Raw genomic sequence first — 22,066 nt, 5'->3', positions numbered from 1 at the left:
TGATGGCATAGAACACACAAAATAAAATCCAGTTTAGGGTCTACAGAACTGATAATGTAAACACACTAAGTGATGACATAGAACCTGTAGAATATAAAATACAGTTTAGTGCCCCCCCCCCCCCCCCAAAAAAAAAAGGAAAAAAAAGAAAAAAAAAAAGAAAGAGATTCTGGTCAGCGCGCACATCACTTATATACTCTTGTGTTGGTCTTTTTTGCTCGTGTTTAAAGCCCATGTAGTCTGCAGTCTGGGGTAGAAACACAAAAATAACCATCCCTACTTCAGTGAAAACAACTGCCCCACCAATCATGAACAAGCAAATTACATCTGTCCCAGATACGCACGTACTCTAAAATACTAAATAAAAAGAACGGTAACAGCCATAAACAGAAGACTGAGTGACAGGTTTGTTGAAAATAAAAATAATAAAATTATTATTATTTTTTTAAATTTGTGTTGTCGCACCAATTTAGACAAAATGAAACTTACAGTCTACATAACTGATGATGTAAACACACAATACTGATGACACAGAACACAGACAGTCTACATAAAAGATGATGTAAACACACAATACTGATGACACAGACAGTCTACATAACTGATGATGTAAACACACAATACTGATGACACAGAACACAGACAGTCTACATAACTGATGATGTAAACACACAATACTGATGACACAGACAGTCTACATAACTGATGATGTAAACACACAATACTGATGACACAGAACACAGACAGTCTACATAACTGATGATGTAAACACACAATACTGATGACACAGAACACAGACAGTCTACATAACTGATGATGATTTTTTTATTAGGCCTAACATTCAGGATATTTGGAGTCATTATCTTATGGGAAGAATGTTACCTTGTTGCCATCAACCCCAATCTCACACAAGTAGATGAGCTGTCTGAAATTATTTGTTATAGGAACAAAACAGTTCTTATTTCTTTGAATACATAATCCAATGTTTTAGTCAAACTAGTCTCAGACACAAATTAAATTAAATTATACATGAAAAATAAAATATAAAAAAAAATGGAAAAAACTGACAAGTGATTTCAGTTAATAGACATACATTTATGAATATATTAAGTGAATAAAATGAATTTACTAATGAATAATAAACAAGAAATGTTGAAAGAGATAATTAGGCTTGTTTTTCTATATTTTGTTCTGTTTTATTTAGTTTCTAAAAATGCAGACTGGGCTACGGCGCTATAATGACGCAATCGAAACTTGGGCGTTAGTTTTAACCTGTGCACAGGTTGACAGTGTATACAGTATCGCCCACTTGTATCCGTTATCAAAAAAAATAAACACGGAACAAAATCATCACAAGACAAAGGTATTTTTAAGTACCTTAAACCTTAGATATTGTTCTACCAGCTTATTCGCGCGTCAAAAGTAAAGGAAACACTAATAATATAATATAAATGTCTAGGTTTCTGTCCGAAGTGTTTCAACTTGGCGGTATACTTCAAATTCGTAGTGCGCGTGGTGCTTACTCGTTTCCCGTTTGAATGGTTCAAAGAGTATGTTTAGTCCGTTGTTTAATTTGACTATAAATATTTTGGCATAGAATACAATAAAAAAGTTCAAAAAATAATTAAAAATCCAGTCCCTTTTAAATGTAACAGCCGGGTATAACGTTACGCCTCACTTCAACGGCATTATGCGCTGCCATTCACCAACGCGCAATTAATATTCAACTGGGTCACATGTAGTATTTGATAACTCTCACCTTTTCATTCTCTATGCATTTGTCAATTTTACGACCGTATTTCTCGTTGAGCTCTCGCCGATGAAACTTTCTCCTCCGTCTTCAATATATCATAAAAACAAAACAGAAAAACGAAATGGTGTTATCCTCTGCGTTCGAACAGTGTTACCTCCTGTATAGACAATGTATTTATTCGTGCGACGGTGTCGGTTCGTTTGTCTCATCACCGCTGCCGACTAAAGGTCGCATAAGGTCATATGTAGTGCCCAGGTTAAGGTCGGGGGTAATATATGAAACATCGTCTATTGCTTTTTATACTAAGGAAACGAGTAGGAAATGCCGTAAAAAGTTAAAGTCTAATGCACAATTGTGCAATCTCGGCTTTAAAGGGGATTTTGAAAGTTCTTACACTCACCTGCGAGTCCGAAAAGTAGAATGGAGAGACACGCGTATTTAGGACAACTTCGCCATGTTGATGGCTTTGGCTTTGTACAAGGACCACCTAACTCGCTCAAAAATGTAAGATACTCGAATTGACCCATGAACTGTAATCCATTTCTATAGGTCTGCAAAGAAATTAAATATTTCAAATGTCAATGAAGGTACGGGTCAGAATATGGTATTAAAAAATTGAAGACTTTAACCGCGCTAGTGTAACGGCAACAATGAAATATGTAATTATTTTTTTTTAATTGCAGCATTGTGTCTTTATATCTGAAATTTCACATGTTCTGTAATTATATATTTTGTCTTTTATACAAAACGTACATATTTTACAACTATAATCTTTTTCGTTTATGACATAAATACCAAATGTGCTGGCAACATTGAACGATATGGGAAGGTCGTAACCTTTCTTGTGATTTACGCAGTGTCACAGGAGCACATTTAACATGTTTAATGGCCGCGGAGTGCTAAAAGCCAACAAGCAGTGAGCTGTAGATTACACCCGCAATAAAATTTCTATCAGTTCAAAATTTAGCACAACTTAACTTCTTGACTTTGTTGGTGGGTAGGGTGTTATTTAAATAAATCCCCGTATTCCTAAAGTTTTGTTACCATGGTATCGTGTATACGTAGTGGGTCCACCTGTCAATCAATGTCAATCAAAGCTCGTTGTATTAAAGCCGTGACCTGACCTAGTTTCAACAGATACGATTAACCTGACCTCACGGTTGACCCTCCCCTGCCATCGTATAGATAAGATTGGTCTTTTTTATAAGTGCATTTTTGACCGAGTTACTGATTGTATATTTGAGCTTGGGGAAATTCTATCACTCTCATAACGAGATACTGTAGCTAGCTGAGGACACGAAGGTACTACGGGGTCATGTTGTGATATGTTCAGAGTAAGTAACATGGCAACATACATGTACAGAGCAATAAAAAAAACCGAGGCCGTTCATTTATTCAATGAGGTTTCTGAACGACCAGATGGACATATATCTTAAAAGAAAATTATTTGTTGTTTTTTCCGGGCGAGGTTTCATATGAAATATATATGAATAATTAGCCGAATTTTTTTCTTAGATAATAAACACGGTGACAAGTTGAATGTTCACAATTTGATACCATGGCTGTCCGGACGGTGGGTCTTAAAGCGCCACTAGCTGTAACCGGAACGTTTTTGTTTTGTTAGACGTAATGACTCGTCCGTAATCTTCTACATGCTCAACAATATTGAATCACCAGTGGGTACATGTATTGGTGCAGCTGATCACATAATATGGTGCAACATGTTCAATCAAATTGATTTTAGGGTCCGCACCCCAAAAATCAGCACCCAAATAAATCATTATTTCAAGTTATTACTATTCTACTTGCAGATCATGGAAAATAGATATCTAATTAACATGTACAATGTCTAATTGTATATCGTTGGTTGCTTGATAGAACAAATAATACCCGAGATACTGCTCGTGGAACTTTAATTAGTATTTCCTTACTTCGGCTCATATATTTATGCGCATTGCATTATCTAAAATAATGGTGATGAGACAACACTAGGTATACTGGCAAAGTGTTTACTTTTAGCCGACATTAAAGGAAACAATTATGACGTGGTTTCGATTATCCTATCCTACTAGTTTTTCACTGCAGAATTCACGAAAACTTGAATGCATAAGTTTATATATGGAATCCATGAGTGGAAAAAAAGAACACCAACCAATCATAACTATGGCATCATCAAGACTGATCTTAAGTACTACGAACTACAACATTTTCTTTAACTGGCCTGAGGCGTTGCCATAAATCAATTGCAACGATATATATTGATGAATGCTCCTCACTGAAGAGAACAGTGTACAATGCAATATTAGTAGCAGCGCATAACAGATTTCATCCAAGAAATTAGGAGGTCCTAAGCCATAACACAAAAGTTTCACACTGTTGTGATCATTAAATGACTTTATGCGATCTGAAACTCTTTGAGTTATGTTGGCTTAGGACCTCCTAAACAGAAATTTCTTGAATTTCTTGAAATTTCAGAAATTTCCCATTTCTTGGATTAAGTCTATATTGTACAAAGTCGAACGAATCGACAGTTGCATGGGCTGTTTTGTATCCGCTCAAAACAAAATTGATTACATATGTTCATGATGCAGCATTTTAGACGTAAGAACATTAAATTATACTATAGCCATCAGTGTTACAGGTACTAAGGAGGTAGAAGGGACAATGCCAGAGGACAATGTCAGAATCGAGTTCCGTCTGCCAAATATAAACAAATACTTGGTTTTCGACTGCAGGTATTAATTTTCTTGTGAAAAACATAATTTGCAATCAGACCACTATAGAGGAAAAAACCAACTTTTACTCTAAATATGCTAATTCACATTTACTCCGGGTACAATGTCGGTTAAAGTTGAGGATAGTACATAGTGTTTGCACACAGACTTCCTTGTCTGTGGTTTGCAATACCCAACTAATTAATATTTGTTTAGACGGTTTGGTCACGAGGAGGAAAACATAAAGTATCGTGACTCATGATTATGCGCACGATTTTCGACACATTAGGGAGCGTTCAGTAATTACAGGGAAAGGGGACCAAGCTCTGTCTGCAGATCTGTTGCGTAAAATGTGACATTTCCCCCTATTCCGTACGAATAGGCACTCTCTCAATTTTCTTTATCTAAAGCATGACCCCCCCCCCCCGTTCAAATATTTCAAGAATATGGTTAAAATACTGTCGGAAATGAAAAGGTCCGGACACAAGTCTCAGAATTAATGGGACTTGTGTTTTCTAAGAACTCTATCCCACCACAATCTGATTAAAATCTGATGTTGTGAATACGACTTGATTTCTTTATTTACCTCTATTTCCTTCGTTTAGTGTCATTTATTTTTTTTATTTTGTTGTTCCAGGAGTGATCGTAGGAAAGCAGCGATCACTCCTGAAACAGCAAAATCGAAAACAAAGGACACCAAACGAAGGAAATATATAGAGGTAAATAAAGAAATCGCGATCGAGCCGTGTCATCCACCGCTGCCACCACATTGATAATGTTAATTGGTTCTTTACCACCACTACTACCACCACAGTGAATTTGTGTGAATGCACTGGATTGATATATTTCCATATTTAGATCTAATTGGTACATGATCTGAAGGCTAGAACTCCCAAAGACTAGATGGGCCCACTACAGCATACGTGACCGATGTCAACATCCCCAATCCGTCACATTATCCCCAATATCTTATCTCACGGTTCCCTTTCACTCCCATGCTCTCATTACACCACAAGTTGAGATTTGACTGATATGTTCTGATACTGTGGCACAATGTTTGCAGTAGTTGGATGTTGTAGCAATGGGATGTGGACCTGGTGGCAGCGATGGGATGCTAAAATAACAAAATAATTTTTGTCAAAGATAGGTAAATTTTTTTAAACTTTGAAATACATTATAAAAAAATATTGATAGAAATACAATGATTATTAGTCAAAGTAAACTGTGACCCTCCGTCCCCTAATTTCATTTTCTACAATAGGGTCCTCCCTGAGAACCGATTTGTAAATAACAACCCCCCCCCCCCCGGTAATTACTGCAGGCTCATGACTGAAGTGGACCGCATCATCAAGCCAGTGATTCAGAGATGTATTAAAAAACACAGTGCAGTGAAGCGTATACATAGGAACTGTTCAAAGCTATGAATTGTTGCAATGGGGCGCAGGTGTCGAATTGAGGTCACGAGATCAGGTTATGAAGACCCCGTATGTACAATATGTATCACACCCGACTGAGTTCAAAAACCGGAATGTCTTTGTATGCATACTAATTATTCATTAAAATATATGGGTGTCTCCGTTCCCGCCCATTTGGAAAGAAAACTCCAAAGTATGAAATAACTATTATTGCGACATTGCATATTTTTATGCATAAATACTTTATGGTTAATTAATATAACGCAAAAGTGTCTAGATCTTGAACCCTACTATAACTTAAAGTATAATGTGGACGATGGACTATATGTGCTAGCAGGATACTATAATCGTTGTTGTCCATCTGTAGTTTGTATTGTTCACACTTCGCACGACCCGAGCAGAGTGCATGACCTTTCATTGAACTAACCTGGAGCGTGTTGCAATCTATTATAAAGTGGGCCAGTGTTTGCCAACGTCGTTTGGCTTTCAAGTCATTTAGGTCAAGCCGTCACCATGGTTGCGGATCCGCAACGACCCCCTAAGTTTGTGCACATGAATTAGCAACGTTATCACCGACGACAAAAGCGGTAGAGGTCGGTGTTGTGTAGTGAATAGGGAGAATACAATAGTGGGGGTTCAAGGACATAAAAACAAAGTCGCATGTACAGGGGTTTTCAAAATCTACCCGTTCAGCGAGGATGTTTGTGTTTACAATATCCCTCTGCCAGAATAATGCTATCAATTCCCATGGTTTGATATTCTTGAGTAAGATCAATACATGTCACCTGATTGAGTTCTATTTTGATAATTGTAACACGATTCAGAAATAAGTTAGTCATTTTTATCACTTTTACAAGTATTTGTCATTTCAAAATGTTCATCTTTTTAGTTCTCCAGATTTGTTGTTATCCCTGGCGACATGAACTTAACAGATGTAGAATTGAGTATGATTTCATGCCAATAAATTCAACTTTAAAAATCACCCGCGTGTGTGTGTGTGTGTGTGTGTGTGTGTGTGTGTGTGTGTGTGTGCGCGCGCGCGTGTGCGTGTTTGAATGTATGTATGTATGTATGTATGTATGTATGTATGTATGTATGTATGTATGTATGTATGTATGTATGTATGTATGTATGTATGTATGTATGTATGTATGTATGTATGTATGTATGTTTAGGGAACCTGACCAAGGTTTCTGTTAATCACGCCCTCTATGGCCAGGTCAGAAAAAAAATCATAACTTAACTTACTCGTAAGAGAAAGCCAAGAACAACCAAAATCTCATGAAAGTTTGTTCAGCTGATTGTTACTTTGCGATGGTTCGTCCACAGGGGCTGCTGAGATTACGGAGTCGGAGTCAGAAAGAAAACTTAAATTACTTTTAATTCTATAGTGTTATCCATAAATCGTCCTTACCTCCACATTGTTCAATATAATCCAGACACCAGTCACCAAGAAGTTGTAATTGTACCAATTACATTGTCCACAACAATATCCTTTCCCTGTTGATTAGAATAATCCGTGAATGTTAAATAAAATTCGCAAAATCAAAATCTTAAATGAGTAAAAATAACACTTTGTAAATGTATACTTTAACTAGAAATGAGAAACAAAATCAATTAAAGACTGCAGTTCATCAGTTTTTCATTTTAGTGAAGATTTAGGCAAACCCATACGAAATTTGAATGTGATATAAGCATATGTATAGGAAGAGACAGGAAACGGCTCAGATAATTATGTATCTGTAGTATAGTAGTATCCTGTAATAAACATTTAACCCCTTTTGACTTGAACCAGTATATCAGTTATTATGAAACTGTAACTGAATCATTAACCATTTATATATCAAAATCTAAAGCAAAATCGCATAGCTAACATTAGAGACGAGATTAATGGTTCAAGAGGAAAAAAACCTAAATTCTTTTAGTTAGCTCTCAGACTTCCCTTCCCCTTAACTAGATTAGCCAAATTGACAATTGTTTTAGACCAAACCGTCAATTTCAAATTAGTATGTAGTAGTATGTAGTGCTATTAATACAACACCAGTATGTAGTAGTATGTAGTGCTATTAATACAACACCAGTATGTAGTAGTATGTAGTAGTATGAATACAAAACCAGTATGTAGTAGTATGTAGTGCTATGAATATAAAACCAGTATGTAGTAGTATGTAGTGCTATGAATACAAAACCAGTATGTAGTGAGGAAAAAACATATAGTTCTTTTGATGACACGTTACTTTATTTTGGTGCCATGTATATACTAAACGAACATTTTTCCATTTAGTTTTTTATCCTACATTGAGCTATTGATATCGCACCTTAGTATAGGGAATATTTGCCCCTGTGTCTCCTGTCTCTTGTCTATGCCTAAACACGCAATACTACACCACTCTGTACAATATCTTATTCACAACTCTTTCTGCTTGTATGTTTGGAGGTTCCTCACTTTATAAAATAATTTAATTATGTCTTTCAATAAAATATGTTGACTAATTCCTAAAATACCTATCTCCTTCTATAAATCACTATCAATGTAAATGGGTATTCAGAAAATCGTCAGTGGCAATTCTATTTTTCGCAAATGTCAAAAATAGTTTTGTACACAGGTGAGAGTTGTCTGACTCCCGGGAGATGATGTCTGACAGGACAAATCAGAAAGAGTTATGGGTAAAATATTGCACAGCACCATCCGAAGTTATGAATTTTTAAAAAGAGTTTTACCGTATGTTCTTCTACAATAATTTCAAAGCCCTTCTCAGTACCGGAGCCATCAGATACAAAGCGCGTCTACAGAGTGGGTTGAGTCGATAAGAAATCGTCTGGTGCTGTGAACTCGGATTGTTCCCATATAACACTGTTCTTCTGGGTTGGACTGTCTCCATGGCCAGCAAAGAACAAGTCGCGCTCAGGCGCGATGTTGAAATCCTAAATCTGGCAATAAGTGGCATGTCGACATATGCGTATTTGCGATCCGAACGGATGGCGAAGTCAAAAATTCAAAATGTCAGTTAGCACAGCGGAATAGTGTAGTGATAGCCGTTCTCAAGTCTACAGGTATAATTATATGGCTGTACGAAAATACATTCTAGGATCGAGATATGGTCTGGGGAGCTGGCACGAAATACATGATGCATTTAGTACATTTTTTACATTCTATGGTTGCACGAAAAACATTAGCATCGGGCGATGGTCGGGTGAGCTTTCACGAAATACATTTAATAGGTTTTTTTATTCTATGGTTGCACGAATTCTAGGATCGAACCATTTTGATCCTGCAAACTACAAGGGAATTACATAATTGCTACCGACTTTGCAAATATTCTTTGAACTGTGTATTTCTCATCGCCTACAACCATGGCTCCTCGACAAGAAAATATAACAACAACAACAACAACAACAACAACAACAACAACAACAACAACAACAACAACAACAACAACAACAACCCTCACCACCAGCTGGTTATCAACCTGCTCAGAGTGAGGTTACTACAACATTCTGTATTCTAGAAACGATACTTCATCACCTTGAAAGGCGAAGCAAAGTATTTATGTGTAGCCTAGACATTCACAAAGCTTTTGATTCTTTATGGTAGAATTAAATGGTCTATTTCACAAATTGTACACCATGGGCGTAAATTAAACACTTTGGAGGATCTTACAAAATATGTTCTATGGACAATAATGTCATCTCTTTTCCTAATTTATGCAAACGACCTCTTCGTTGAACTCGAGAACAGTGGTGTCGGATGTTAAATGGTTCGCTGTTTTTGTTTCTTGGTTGGCCTACTGATGACATTTTAATATTAGCACCAACTCGTTCTACATGTCAGAAAATGCTTAATATTATATGCAACTACTTTTCAACATGGAGACTAAAACTCTCAACCTCAAAATGTGTAGATTTGCAGTTTTTGGATAAACAAGAAGAGAATGCGATCGTTTAAACATAACATCGTGTGGACGTTCCATGAAGTCAGTCAGACGACGCTAGATTATACTTTATGTGTTCGAATCCTCAGTGATCATGAGTGAGTAGCGCGCGTTCTCAGTATGGGCATTGTGCATGCTGACTACGGACTATTTGAATGTATGTTATAGGTTATGTATTTGCACGCAACTAATATAAGCTTATATGAATAAAACATATTCCAGAAGATTTTTTTAAGGAATACGACAAAATACAATCTGCGTCTAAATAGACTAGTACACGGACTGCAAGTGGGTTTGCAGTTGGATGACTATTTATTTATATCATCGACCATGTAGTAATATCGCGCTATCCGGCGTCACGCGCTCGAGGTTGCAGTACTTGCAGACGACAGAATCGAACAAATTGTGAACTCACCTCAGCCTTCACTTGTTTTGAAATTATTCTTTCCACCGAGTAAGCTTACAGTGCTGACTTTGAGACAGTTCTAGTTTGTGTCCTACTTCGTCCTTGTGGTGTCGGTTAATATAATTCAAAAGTTTGAAATAAAAGTTTTTTCTTCATTATTATACAAAAAATATCACGGACGTCTGCTGCAGCTTGACGACAAACACAGTCCAGAATAAATACCCGGATGTTGAACAGCGCCGCCCGCGGTTATGTCACGCATTTATTTAATTACTAGTATCTATCAGAGTATGATGGTTTTACAACCTATGGTTTCAACGGCGGGAGGGGGGGGGACACACCCACTCGGTCGCTCCCCTTCCTCGTTGTTGTAGTTCCCGCTTTAATAATTGTATTGTTGAATTGCCTCCTGCTTTTAGAATAGCCTATATCTCTAAAAACATATCATGTTCAACAGACAATCATTCGAAACAGTTTGTCAAAATGTAAGGAGACGATGACTGCTCATAAGTTCACCATCAATAAATGGTGTTTTTTTCATCGTACATGCAAAAATTGAAATTCTATATTCGCCATTTGTTATTGAACACTTATTTTTTCTGTAAAATGGGGGACCCCTTGCCCACCCTCAATCTAGAATACTGTAGTTTAAACTGGTGGAGTTGTAAAACGTACAAATATCAAACATATTGTTGAATACATGCACTTCTGAAAACGATATTCACTGACTGTACTTTGAGCTTCAGCAACAGGTTTGAAGATCTCAAAGCTGATGGAATGACGGTGTATTATTTTCATATGAGTAACAAGTAATGGTGTACCTCAAATAATATTAGATGAAATATTAAAATGTCAGATGAAACCATTTGACAATTTCACACACACACACACACACACACACACACACACACACACACACACACACACACCGTGACTTAATGTATATATTTTAGTCTATTAAACTCTGAGTATTCAACTCAAAGTATCGACAATTCACTACTAATTTGATGCATATATTGATATAAACTTGTTTGACTTACGGTTGTTGACCTATTAACTATCATGGCGATCAACCGGTTACTGGTAAAACCGTGCCAAGTCCGAGTATTTTCTGTCTAAGTTCAAAGTTGATATTGTCTAAGAGTGCACACAGTTCACTCTACTAGTACTAGTTCAGCACCTTTGAAGATGATAGCGATAAACACAACGAAAACATGTTATTTTCCACTTGAACAATTCCACTTCAGTTGGGTCACTCCACAAAACCACTAAGCTTAAGTTTGTCACGTTACTGTGCACTGTGACTGTAAATATTATCACGAGCTCAGGTGGACGTGCCAAAATCCTGCCTGTTAGTAGCAATTCATGGCCACCTGTCACGACACAGTGTGCAAAACTCGGGGTTCCGACAGGTGTTACCGGTTTGGCCATCTGGCAGAAGTACTATAACATGATAATTCACTACCAACTAATTTGCATACAAAGTAAACACTCACTGATTTACATACAACTTTATGGCACTGTGGTTTCAGTAATAAACAGATTATATGAGATTACATTTAAAAACAAGATCTATTTGTGTATTTCTTTGATACAGTGTACTTTTTATATTCATGAAGGTGATAGAATCGACAATATCAGTCGATTTCAGTCCTCAGTTTTTCCTTGAACACCTCTAAGCAGTTCCACCTTTTATCTTGTTTACCTATCACATCATTCTGTATTGTTCTGTTTTGCTGTTTGGAGTCCTATGATGTACGATCAATATTACAGTAGACACTTTAGACCAAACATGTAATACTTATTTAATCTACCACCTGTTATATTGTCATTGGTTTCAGAACATTTGGGATGACATTGACAATGCTGCCATAGCAACGATGTTTGCTGACTCAACGGAACCCTCGGTCATCACTATATGGACATATAATCCAGAGGTGTCGTTCAGTGGTACTTGATCTACATCAACGTTAATTCCAAAAAATGTATTTTGATCTTCACTGTGTCATTTTGTTCGTACCTTTATTTACCAAGTGAAGCAGTTTAAAGAGATAGTTTCGTATTGGTAATGCCATCGTCATGCCATAGTATATTATTATTATTATTATCATCCGGATAAACCGGTTATATATAACTATCTCTTTCATTCAGTCTGTCTTTTAAAAGGTTAAACAGGCCTATTGTATTTTTAGTCTCTCCAAAATATAAGATTCTTTTTCTATTTCTAAAAATATTTCCATTATATAATACGTGATTTTACCATGAATACTAAAATATTGAAATTAAATTGTACACAGCTCAATGAGCGCAATGTGACATTTCACATATCACGTTTAATATTTTTCGACCCCCAACGTTGGAGAATAGAAGCAGTGAACAAATGAATATAACACTTCCGTTATCCTGGCAAGAGGCAAAGAGGTTCGAAAGAATGGCGAAGTAACCAAATAATTAACAGTTTAGGACTTTATCAGTCCATCAAACTCAGCTTGTCTTCGGTTACGTGCATTATATGCTTCTAACAGTCGTAATCCGACGCAAACACTGACTAAACACAGCCGCGACGACCAGACCGTGACGGGAACTTGCACGCACAACCACCAAAGCATTTGGACTTCGAGGGCGACATCGGTCATCGTAGCTGACCGTTGAGAATCCTGCCTGGTCGTGAAATTGTGTAATTTCAAGGTGTTTTCCAGGTTGCGTCGGGTATACCGGTATTCCAGAGAGTAGGGGTCTGACTGTTCCAAAGCTAACACATGCTTTGTGTTTGTTGAGCGCTCCGGGATCGTATTTATTCGAAAATGCAGCTATCAAAGCTGAAACAACTTCTGCATTGGGGACCATTACTGGCATTATTTATCATAATATTCGTCACAGGATGGGCCATGCTATGCACGTTAGTATGGTGGCCTGTAGCCATTGACGATATTGGTAGCATCGTACATTTTATATCCATCTTTACATGGCTCTATCTTATTCTGTACAATTTCTTTAAAGCGGCGTTCCTTGGCCCGGGATTTGTAGAGAAGGGATGGAAACCAGTAAGTACACATTTCTCTCTCTAACTCATGACTGCCATGATTGTAGCGTTAATATTATTTTCCTCTGAGCTTTGAATTTGACCAGGGATTGCACCCAAAGGTCGTTTTTGAATGGAATCCCTGAAATGATAAAACACCTCCGAAACATAAAATAACGCTACAATTATTGCTACAGTCATTTTTACTCAATAAGACTTTTTTTAAGTCATTCATTTGAAGGGCTCATTTCCCCCTGATGATACAAATGTATGGATGAACATTGCATACCCCAGAATCCATATTGGGTCAATATACTAATATCACAGTCATAGTATGAGCTAATATTTTTGTCAAGGATGGTCATAAATACAAAATAATAGTGTTATTAGATATTTACAAATATTTAAAAAATATTCTGTCATTTTTTTAATATTCGTAAATACCTAAATAATGCTATTATTTTGTATTATGACCCATCCTTGAATAGAATATTAGCTTACAAGTTACAGTGACTAGTAATGTCCCATTCATGCCTGTGGACTAGGCAGGCATGGATTCCAGACTATGCAAATGATGTCAAATCTGATTCCCATTGAATTTATGTAGTGATAGCAATGTGGACTTGCAGCTTGACTTGATATAGAAGAAGGTAAAAAAGAGACCACCTTATTTCTAAAATTCAATTTTTGTCTACCCATAAAAGAAATCACTGCTTGTCACATACTAGCCTTGGCAAGAATATCTACCCATAGAGGTATAGAAATCCTTCTACTAACATCTTAGTTCTTTGGTTTAAAGTAGAGACTGTACTTTCATTCACACTTGGATGGAAGATAGGGTTAGGATTTTGGTCATCTACTGCCATAGTAGCCTACCTTTAGACTTGAACAACTATCGCTAAGGTGTACACTATTCCCTAACTGACATTTTGATTTTTTTAATTTTCACTATCTTCCCAAGTCTACTCTGACTCCTATCTCCTGCTGGTCTCAAATGGCATTCCTGTATAAAGCATGATTGGTCAAATACATAAGATATATTTAAGTCGTGCCATCAGGTCACATAATGAAACCACAATTCAGGTGCCGTCATGGAAATGTGACCCTTCAACCTCACTCAGATCATTATGTATGTTGTATTCTATTCAAATTTACACTAATGTCTTACACATGTTGTGTATGGCTTGGCATGGGTGAATACCAGGTGGAGATAGGAGTCAGCGTAGCATTGAAGTTCGAACGATAGCGAAAATTCCAAAATGAAAACATCAGTTAGGATAGCAGAATAGTGTAGTACTAGTAGTAGTGATAGTTGTTCAAGTCTACAAGTTGGTTACCCCCTTAGTTAGAGATAGGAACATAGGGATAGACTCCCTACCTGATTTGGTATGGGTGTATTTGTCAGCATGTTGGTGTAAGATGGGGACCACTGACTATACTGTCTTCTCAATATTTTGGGTCCAAAATGTTCCCAGGTGCATACATGTACTTCCCTGAATCCCAAAACACATTCGCAGCCTTAAAAGACAAGTGTATCCTATAGTATAGTCTGTAAGGTACGCCGTGACGGGACGCCCTCAACCATCGGCCAACCCCTGTGAGAGAAGTCCGGTGAGGGCGAAACGTCACGACGTATCTTACAGTCTACCTATAGTATGGCAAGTGTGTAATCAGTTTGGATATCAACACACACCCCCCCCCCCCCCCCCATCCTTCAGAGTAGCATTGAATACAAATGCAGCATGTGAACAATGCAATGATTCTTTTTTGAAAACCATAATCATAAAAATTCAAGATTAGGAGAGTATTGCATTGTGTGTGGTGTACTACCTGTACTTTCAGTGTTTTTGAAACCTTCGACCATAAAGCAAAATTTCTATTGAACCAGATGGTGAAATGTATTGATGTTAGTAAGATTTTTATCGAGCCAGGCAACATTCTGTTCATGGTGAATTGGTTTCAATTTGAACACTTATCTACCTGGGTGTAGTATGGATTTTATTAAGTGTAATGTCAGATAATAACTAACATATTCGATAATTATTGAACTCATTAGTCAGTTGCACCTAGCAAAGTAAATAGTAAAGTGTACCATGGCCTTGCAGCTGGATATATCAATGTTAGTTCATGTATTCATTGAACATTTTGAATGACAGCGATAATTGTGTCAAATTTAAAATGATAATATCTTTGATCAACATGGAATGAAAATTTGAGGAATATAGACATGTTGATTTGAAACATATGTTGACAATCCTTAGCATCAGGATGGGAGAGGGTGGGGGGGGGGTGGCAACACTGATATTTTTATGTAAATTACCTTTAAGTTTTCATCATTTACAATTTCCCACTACATCACATCACATACATGACATGTACTTGTATTAATAGCCAGTGTTTGCAGTTACGCAAGAATGTGAGCAAATAGACATAAAGAAATTATAATTTATGCAGAGCAATCTGTCAGCCACATGCAATTGGTAATATAACATGTTTACCATTAACCGTGTTTAGTTGCAACTTGACTTGGTACCTCCTGACATGATACATGTACTTGAGAAATTAGGCATGTAGGTCATATTCACCTAAATTCATGTGTTCAGAGAGAAAAAGAAGAGTTTCTGTAACTGATGTGATTTCATCATATTCACCTGAATTCATGTGTTCAGAGAAATAGAAGAGTTTCTGTAACTGATGTGATTTCATCTTGCTTATATCAGGTAGTAATAGAATTGTTGTGTGCTGATTTCTTTGTACAGGCCAACTTGGATGATTGTCAATATTTGCAGTATTGTAAAATCTGTGAAGGTTACAAGGCACCCAGGTCTCATCACTGCAGGAAGTGTGGCAGGTAAGTCAGACTTTGGCTTTGTATTACACAACTCAATCAAAGTAGTTCAGTTCAAAAAATCATCTGCCCCATCTGCTGTGTTATTCAAATATTCTTTAGTTTACCCCAGGTCTGTAGATTATTAAATACATACATGTATGAACCTGTGATTACTTATACATTACGGGTGTTTGTACTGAAGTGCATTATTGAATACCAGTATTCAAACAAATAAACAATTCTTCCAATTCTTCCACATACATGAAATCATGAGAACATACAACATTTGTGGTTTTGGATAACCTATTTTATGTATAATAACATACCTTGTGACCCATCAGTGCAGTGTGGGGGGTAGTCATGGTTGCTGTGTTTTCTGCTGCAGTGCACTTTCACTAGCACTGCTGCAGGGCACACCAGTGACCACAAGCACTTAGGCAAATTCTGTGAGTACGCCACACTGGCATTCATGCATCATAAGGTTCTGTTACAGTAATGATCTCTTGAAGGAAATGGTTAGTTAAAATAACAGTATGGTCACATTTGTTTTGAACTGTACCCTCACCTATAAAACTGTTTCCTTGGGAAAAGTACTGATCATTGCGCTGACCAAGACTTAATCAAGCTGCTTGAAGCTGTTATCACTAAGCATACAATATTTGTTTACTTCCTGTTTGTTTATTGATGTTTATATTTTTATTTGTTTACTAGGTGTGTCATGAAGATGGACCATCATTGTCCATGGATTAATACATGCTGTGGTCATACCAACCATACACGATTTGTTTACTTCCTATTTTTTGCCCCCTGTGGATGTATTCATGGATCAGTTATTTTCATACTCACAATTTATAATCAGTTGTACAGGGTAAGTGTCGATACAACCAAAATCACTGTTTTGTCTAGTTTCCATCTGTACTGGGTAAATGTTGATACAACCATAGAGGGTCTATGATACAATCAAGACTGTTTTCTCATGGTACAATCTGTACAAGGTTAAGTGTTGATACACCAAAGATCACTGTTTTGTCCAAGTTCAATCTGTACAAGGTTAAGTGTTGATACAGCCAAGATGACTGTTTTGTATCTGTACAGAGTAAGTGTTGATACAACCAAGACCACTGTCTTGTCTAAGTTCAATCTGTACTGAGTAAGTGTTGATACAGCCAAGATGACTGTTTTGTATCTGTACAGAGTAAGTGTTGATACAACCAAGACCACTGTCTTGTCTAAGTTCAATCTGTACTGAGTAAGTGTTGATACACCCATGATGACTGTTTTGTATCTGTACAGGATAAGTGTTGATACAACCAAGATCAGTGTTTTGCATAACTTTAACATACTCGGTATCATTGCAATTTAACCAACCATCAAATTTTCTCAACTTAGGTTCTTTATAATGTAAAATAATGAAATGACTCTCCAGAACCCAAAGGAAAATGTCTTAATTTCCTCCCCCTTAATTATTTATCATTATTTCTCTATTTATGTTTTACAGAATAGAGCTTTATATTATGCTGTCGCTACCAAGGCGTGGTTTTCATTCTCTGTGTATACCTTTCTGTTGACATTCTTTGCATTGGGTATGGCAATTGGAGTCACACTATCAGTGGGCTTTCTCTTGATAACACAGGTAATGTTACATGTAATGATTTTATCAATGCTAAAAACTTTGAACTGCTTGTGTGTTGTAAACTTTGTAAATCATTTGATCTAGCAAGCTGATGAACATTTTTGGTTGAGTACAAAAATGGTTTGAATATTCAACTAGTTTTGCACCTTAGTGAACTTTTTACAGATGTTTGACTTAATTTATTACCAAAATACAGACATTCACAGCACTTGCATTTAATGTGATTGTTTCTTTGTTGATGATAGGTGAGAAGCATATGGAAAAATGAGACAGGAATTGAAACGTGGATTATTGAAAAGGTAAAAGTACAATTAAAGCTTTATGTATTATGTGTTATATCTTAGGGTGCCAATAGAATTTTTCACACCATATGAAGTTGAAACACAATTTTTTTTGTCTAAATAACCAATCTTATTCAACTTTCATCCATATAGTGAGTGTTCTCCATCAGACAGATTGCAAGCATGACTAGACTGCTAATTTGCATAGTAATTTACATATCAGTAACATGGAAATGTGCATAACTATTTGCATATAATATAGAATTCAAATCGGAAATGGAAGATCTACACCATGACCATGTTGTATGATAATTATAAATGTGCTCTGTCAGAAATTGGTGGAACCTTTTGGTCAGATGTTTCATGGGCAAATGAAATGTCCACGGTCCAAATAGTCTAACTATTAGACTCCTTGGGCTATTCTGTATACTTAAATACAACTAAAGTTTGCCACTGAGGTTGCTAGCCTGAGATTGCTAGCTTGAGGGTCCCAGACAGAGGTACTCATTACTTTTTAGCTTCATTGGCCCCAAAGTGCAGATCCAAGGTTTTACTACAAGACCACAGTCCAAACGGTTACAATCTAAAAAGCTATTGTCAATTTACATCATCAAACTTGTTCTTATATGGTATTTCTTATTTTGGGGTTTCAGTCATTTGTTCTAGATTTTTTAAAATAGTTTTAAAAATATCCCTTGTTGTGTTTCTTTGAAGGCTGATAGACCTAGAGAGGACGAGTTCATCTTTCCATATAATATGGGATGGAAACGGAACTTACAAGAAGTGTTCACTTGGCAGGCTACTCCAAAGGGTGATGGAATAGAATGGCCTGTAGTGGAAGGCTGTCACCAGTATACACTTACAGTAAGTTACAAAAATCATTATACCATGCGCAAGCCAAGTTATTGTCTTTGAACAGAAAATATGGATTGTATACCCTGGTCGTTCTATGTCAAGACAACTCGTGACTATGTCACTGATTCTTAGCTGCTCACAATATAAATCAAAACATTTCAGATTGCCGTTATTCTCCACAATATTTCATAAATTATGCCTGAGGAGGTATAATTATATTATACCCCAATATTTTTCTTCATTCAGCTGGAAAATACTTGTGACCTAAGGGTTTGTCACTATGAGTTTGTCGATTCATAGATCATGCATATGTTCCTTGGCTGAATGATGGAAAATATTAGGGAATAATATCTAACTATACCATGCACAAGCCAAGCATGTACACCCTGCACAGTATTAAATCACTATGGGTAAACATATTTTTCTAGCAGTACACACAGTATAGTGCAGTATATCCTATCAATTTTTTTTTGGGGGGGTGGGGTGGGGGGGGGGGGGGGGGTTCTGCACCCAAAATCCGCACTCCAAAGAATAACAATTTCAACTTATTACTGTACTACCTATAGATAAAATAGACCTGATTAAGATGTAAAATATCCGATCATTTGTATTTTAACAATTTAAATATTTTGCTTGTAGGTGGAACAACTGGTACAAAAAGAAGAGAAGAGAAATAGAACGGTAGGTTTGTTTGTAAATTCTACCAGTGAAGTATTATTAGGTTGTATTTGTGGTGAGGTCATTCACCTCTTAGCACTGTAGGCAGGGTTCAAAACAATCATATTACTGGGCTTGATTTAAAGGCTGTTTGTAAGAATGAAGTCTTTGATATTCATGAATAACATTGGTTTTGTATGGGTTCTCTTGACCTCGTCTGTGTTGATGTCATAAACAAAATAAAAGAACTATCCACTAATCCAGTATAAACAATCTTCTTCAGTAATGTGTGTGTGTGTGATGGGGTAGTATCTCAGTCTTTATATGGAGTGCTGCATGATTATTTTTCAAAATGCTTATGTCAATGGGCAGAATATGTTAAGCAAACCACAAACTCCATGGCACTAATACTAATTCACACTGCACCAGAAACGTTAGTAATTAATAGAGTTTTTTGCCACAAGTTTAGTTGTAAAATCACTGTTTATTTGTTTATTTACTCATGTCACACCACTTCACTCACATCATTAGTGCCCATAGTTATTTTGGTTTCTTTCTATATGCATATATATATTATCACTCTGTAGATGGAATTGACAGTGGTAGAAGGTTACAGTGGCTATGTGTTTCCACTCACTAAAGGACTGTATACCTTTATAAGTGTACCGTGTACAGATGAACCTAGAATACCGCTATCTAAGGGTGACAAAGTACTAGTTACCAGATGGAAAAAGTAAGTATCAACATAGAATGTACCCTCACAGAAAAAATTCTAACTATGGTCAAGAAAACTCCAATCCATTGTCAATTGAAATCAATGAAAAAATCTGGGGTTACTGTAGAAAGTTCTTAACTAGAGGTCAACTGATGTCCAAGCTTAGTCATTTTAGAATCCAATATGGCCTCTGAATAAAGTGTTTGTAATAAATCTATGGGAAAATATATGATTGTCGATTTCCTTGAAAAGAAGATGGCAAACCCCAAATTTCTTTTATGATTTCAAAAGGACCAGGGACAAGCTTTCATATTGCAACAGTTTGGAGAGAATTAAAGAAGTTTGGTTTTTAGGGAAATTTGTTCCCGAGGTGTAATGCTACCTCTAGAGATGATCGCAAAATGTCACACAAGCTCAGTAAACAAACACCATTCATTTAGGGAGATAGGGGGTCTGGCATCAATGTGATTGCTGGACTACATTTTCGCACTTTACCCAAATTTTGAAAACTTTAATGCCTTCAATGACAAAAGGTTCTGTATTTACTACTGAGATGTTGATAAGTTGATTAAAAATTTGCTGCTAATGTGATGTACAGTGCTGGGTTTCTGATTAGTATATCAATGTGATAACCATGTTTTTAAATTTGTATTGATCATAGTAGTGTGACCTCTACAATTTTTACTATGGTTATACACCATATATAAATGTGACAATGTCAGACTTCTGAATGTTCATATTGGGGAGGGCGGGGGTTCTAAATGAACAAAGTTCGTTTATTGAACTTGTCTGATATTGTCCCTTAGCAATAGTACATTTTGTCTAGTATGACATGAATGTATTGAAGTATGTTATTAATAGTAGTTAACCAAGCATTTAAACTCATTTGTTCTTATATAGGTATTGGCTATATGGTGATAAAGTTATCGCTGGGAATGACGATGGCAAGCATAGAATGAGAGGATGGTTTCCACGGCGATGTGCCAAGGAAGTCTATGATAATGGCATGAATCTAGGAGGGGAAGAGAAGAAGGACATATAGGAAGTAGAAAAATTATTAATACAATGAAAAATGAGGAATATGTATTTAACCCTTATTAAGTCATTGACAATTATTCCCCCAAAACTGAAGTACAAAGATATGAAATTTAAAATAATTTACTCATAATTTTTCCTTCATTTTTTGACCATAGCTGACTTAGAGATTTTTTTGGTAAAATATGTACTAGTCACTAGTATTTGTCAAAACGTATGAATTTTTTGCAGATCGTAGATATGAGTTACTCAGATACTTTATTCTGAATTTTTTGTTGAATCTCGTCAAGTTTCACTGTTATGTAATTAGAGAATTGCAAACTGTTTGCCAAAGATTCCGGATCCTTTTTGAAAATAATGTAGCATGTCTTCAAGAACATGAATATCAATTATCATTGATTACAGGTTCTGCCACAAATATGCGAATGATTTGTATTAGTATCAAGACTGCAGTCTGAAAAGTTTCAAAGAGCCGTTCTAAACTTGACCACAAAATGACAATCCTACCTATTCATACAGTCTGATATGAATGTTTATTATAGCAGACCCTGAAATACACAAAAAAAACCTCTGAAATATTTCAAGATACCTACATACTCTCAATACATTATGACCTTCTAGATCTTCTGAACGCATACAAGCCAAGTAGTACGGTCAAAGTATTCCAGTAACAAAATTTGAAATGTTATACTAATATCAAATTAAAACGATTGGATTTTAATTCTGTACTAATGTACTGTAAACCTGGAACGTTTTGCTAAAGACTTATTTTTGCTTATTTTGCTGGAAAAAATGCAAAAAATATGTAGTGACTAAAA

At 36.3% G+C, this 22,066-nt stretch overlaps 1 protein-coding gene across 1 annotated transcript; it reads left to right on the top strand.

Annotated features, from left to right (window-relative positions):
• The first annotated feature begins 12,658 nt into the window (after positions 1–12,658).
• On the top strand, positions 12,659–21,496 carry LOC144452241 (palmitoyltransferase ZDHHC6-like). The gene is made up of 9 exons (XM_078143293.1): positions 12,659–13,264; positions 16,002–16,093; positions 16,784–16,940; positions 17,571–17,705; positions 17,951–18,004; positions 18,701–18,850; positions 19,481–19,522; positions 20,086–20,231; positions 21,114–21,496. The coding sequence occupies exons 1-9, from the start codon at positions 13,025–13,027 to the stop codon at positions 21,253–21,255; spliced, it is 1,158 nt and encodes a 385-aa protein (XP_077999419.1). The 5' UTR covers positions 12,659–13,024; the 3' UTR covers positions 21,256–21,496.
• The last annotated feature ends 570 nt before the right edge of the window (positions 21,497–22,066 follow it).

Source organism: Glandiceps talaboti, chromosome 22 (genome assembly GCF_964340395.1).
Source record: "Glandiceps talaboti chromosome 22, keGlaTala1.1, whole genome shotgun sequence".
NCBI classification, from domain to species: domain Eukaryota; kingdom Metazoa; phylum Hemichordata; class Enteropneusta; family Spengelidae; genus Glandiceps; species Glandiceps talaboti.
This window is presented reverse-complemented; position numbering and strand designations above follow the sequence as displayed.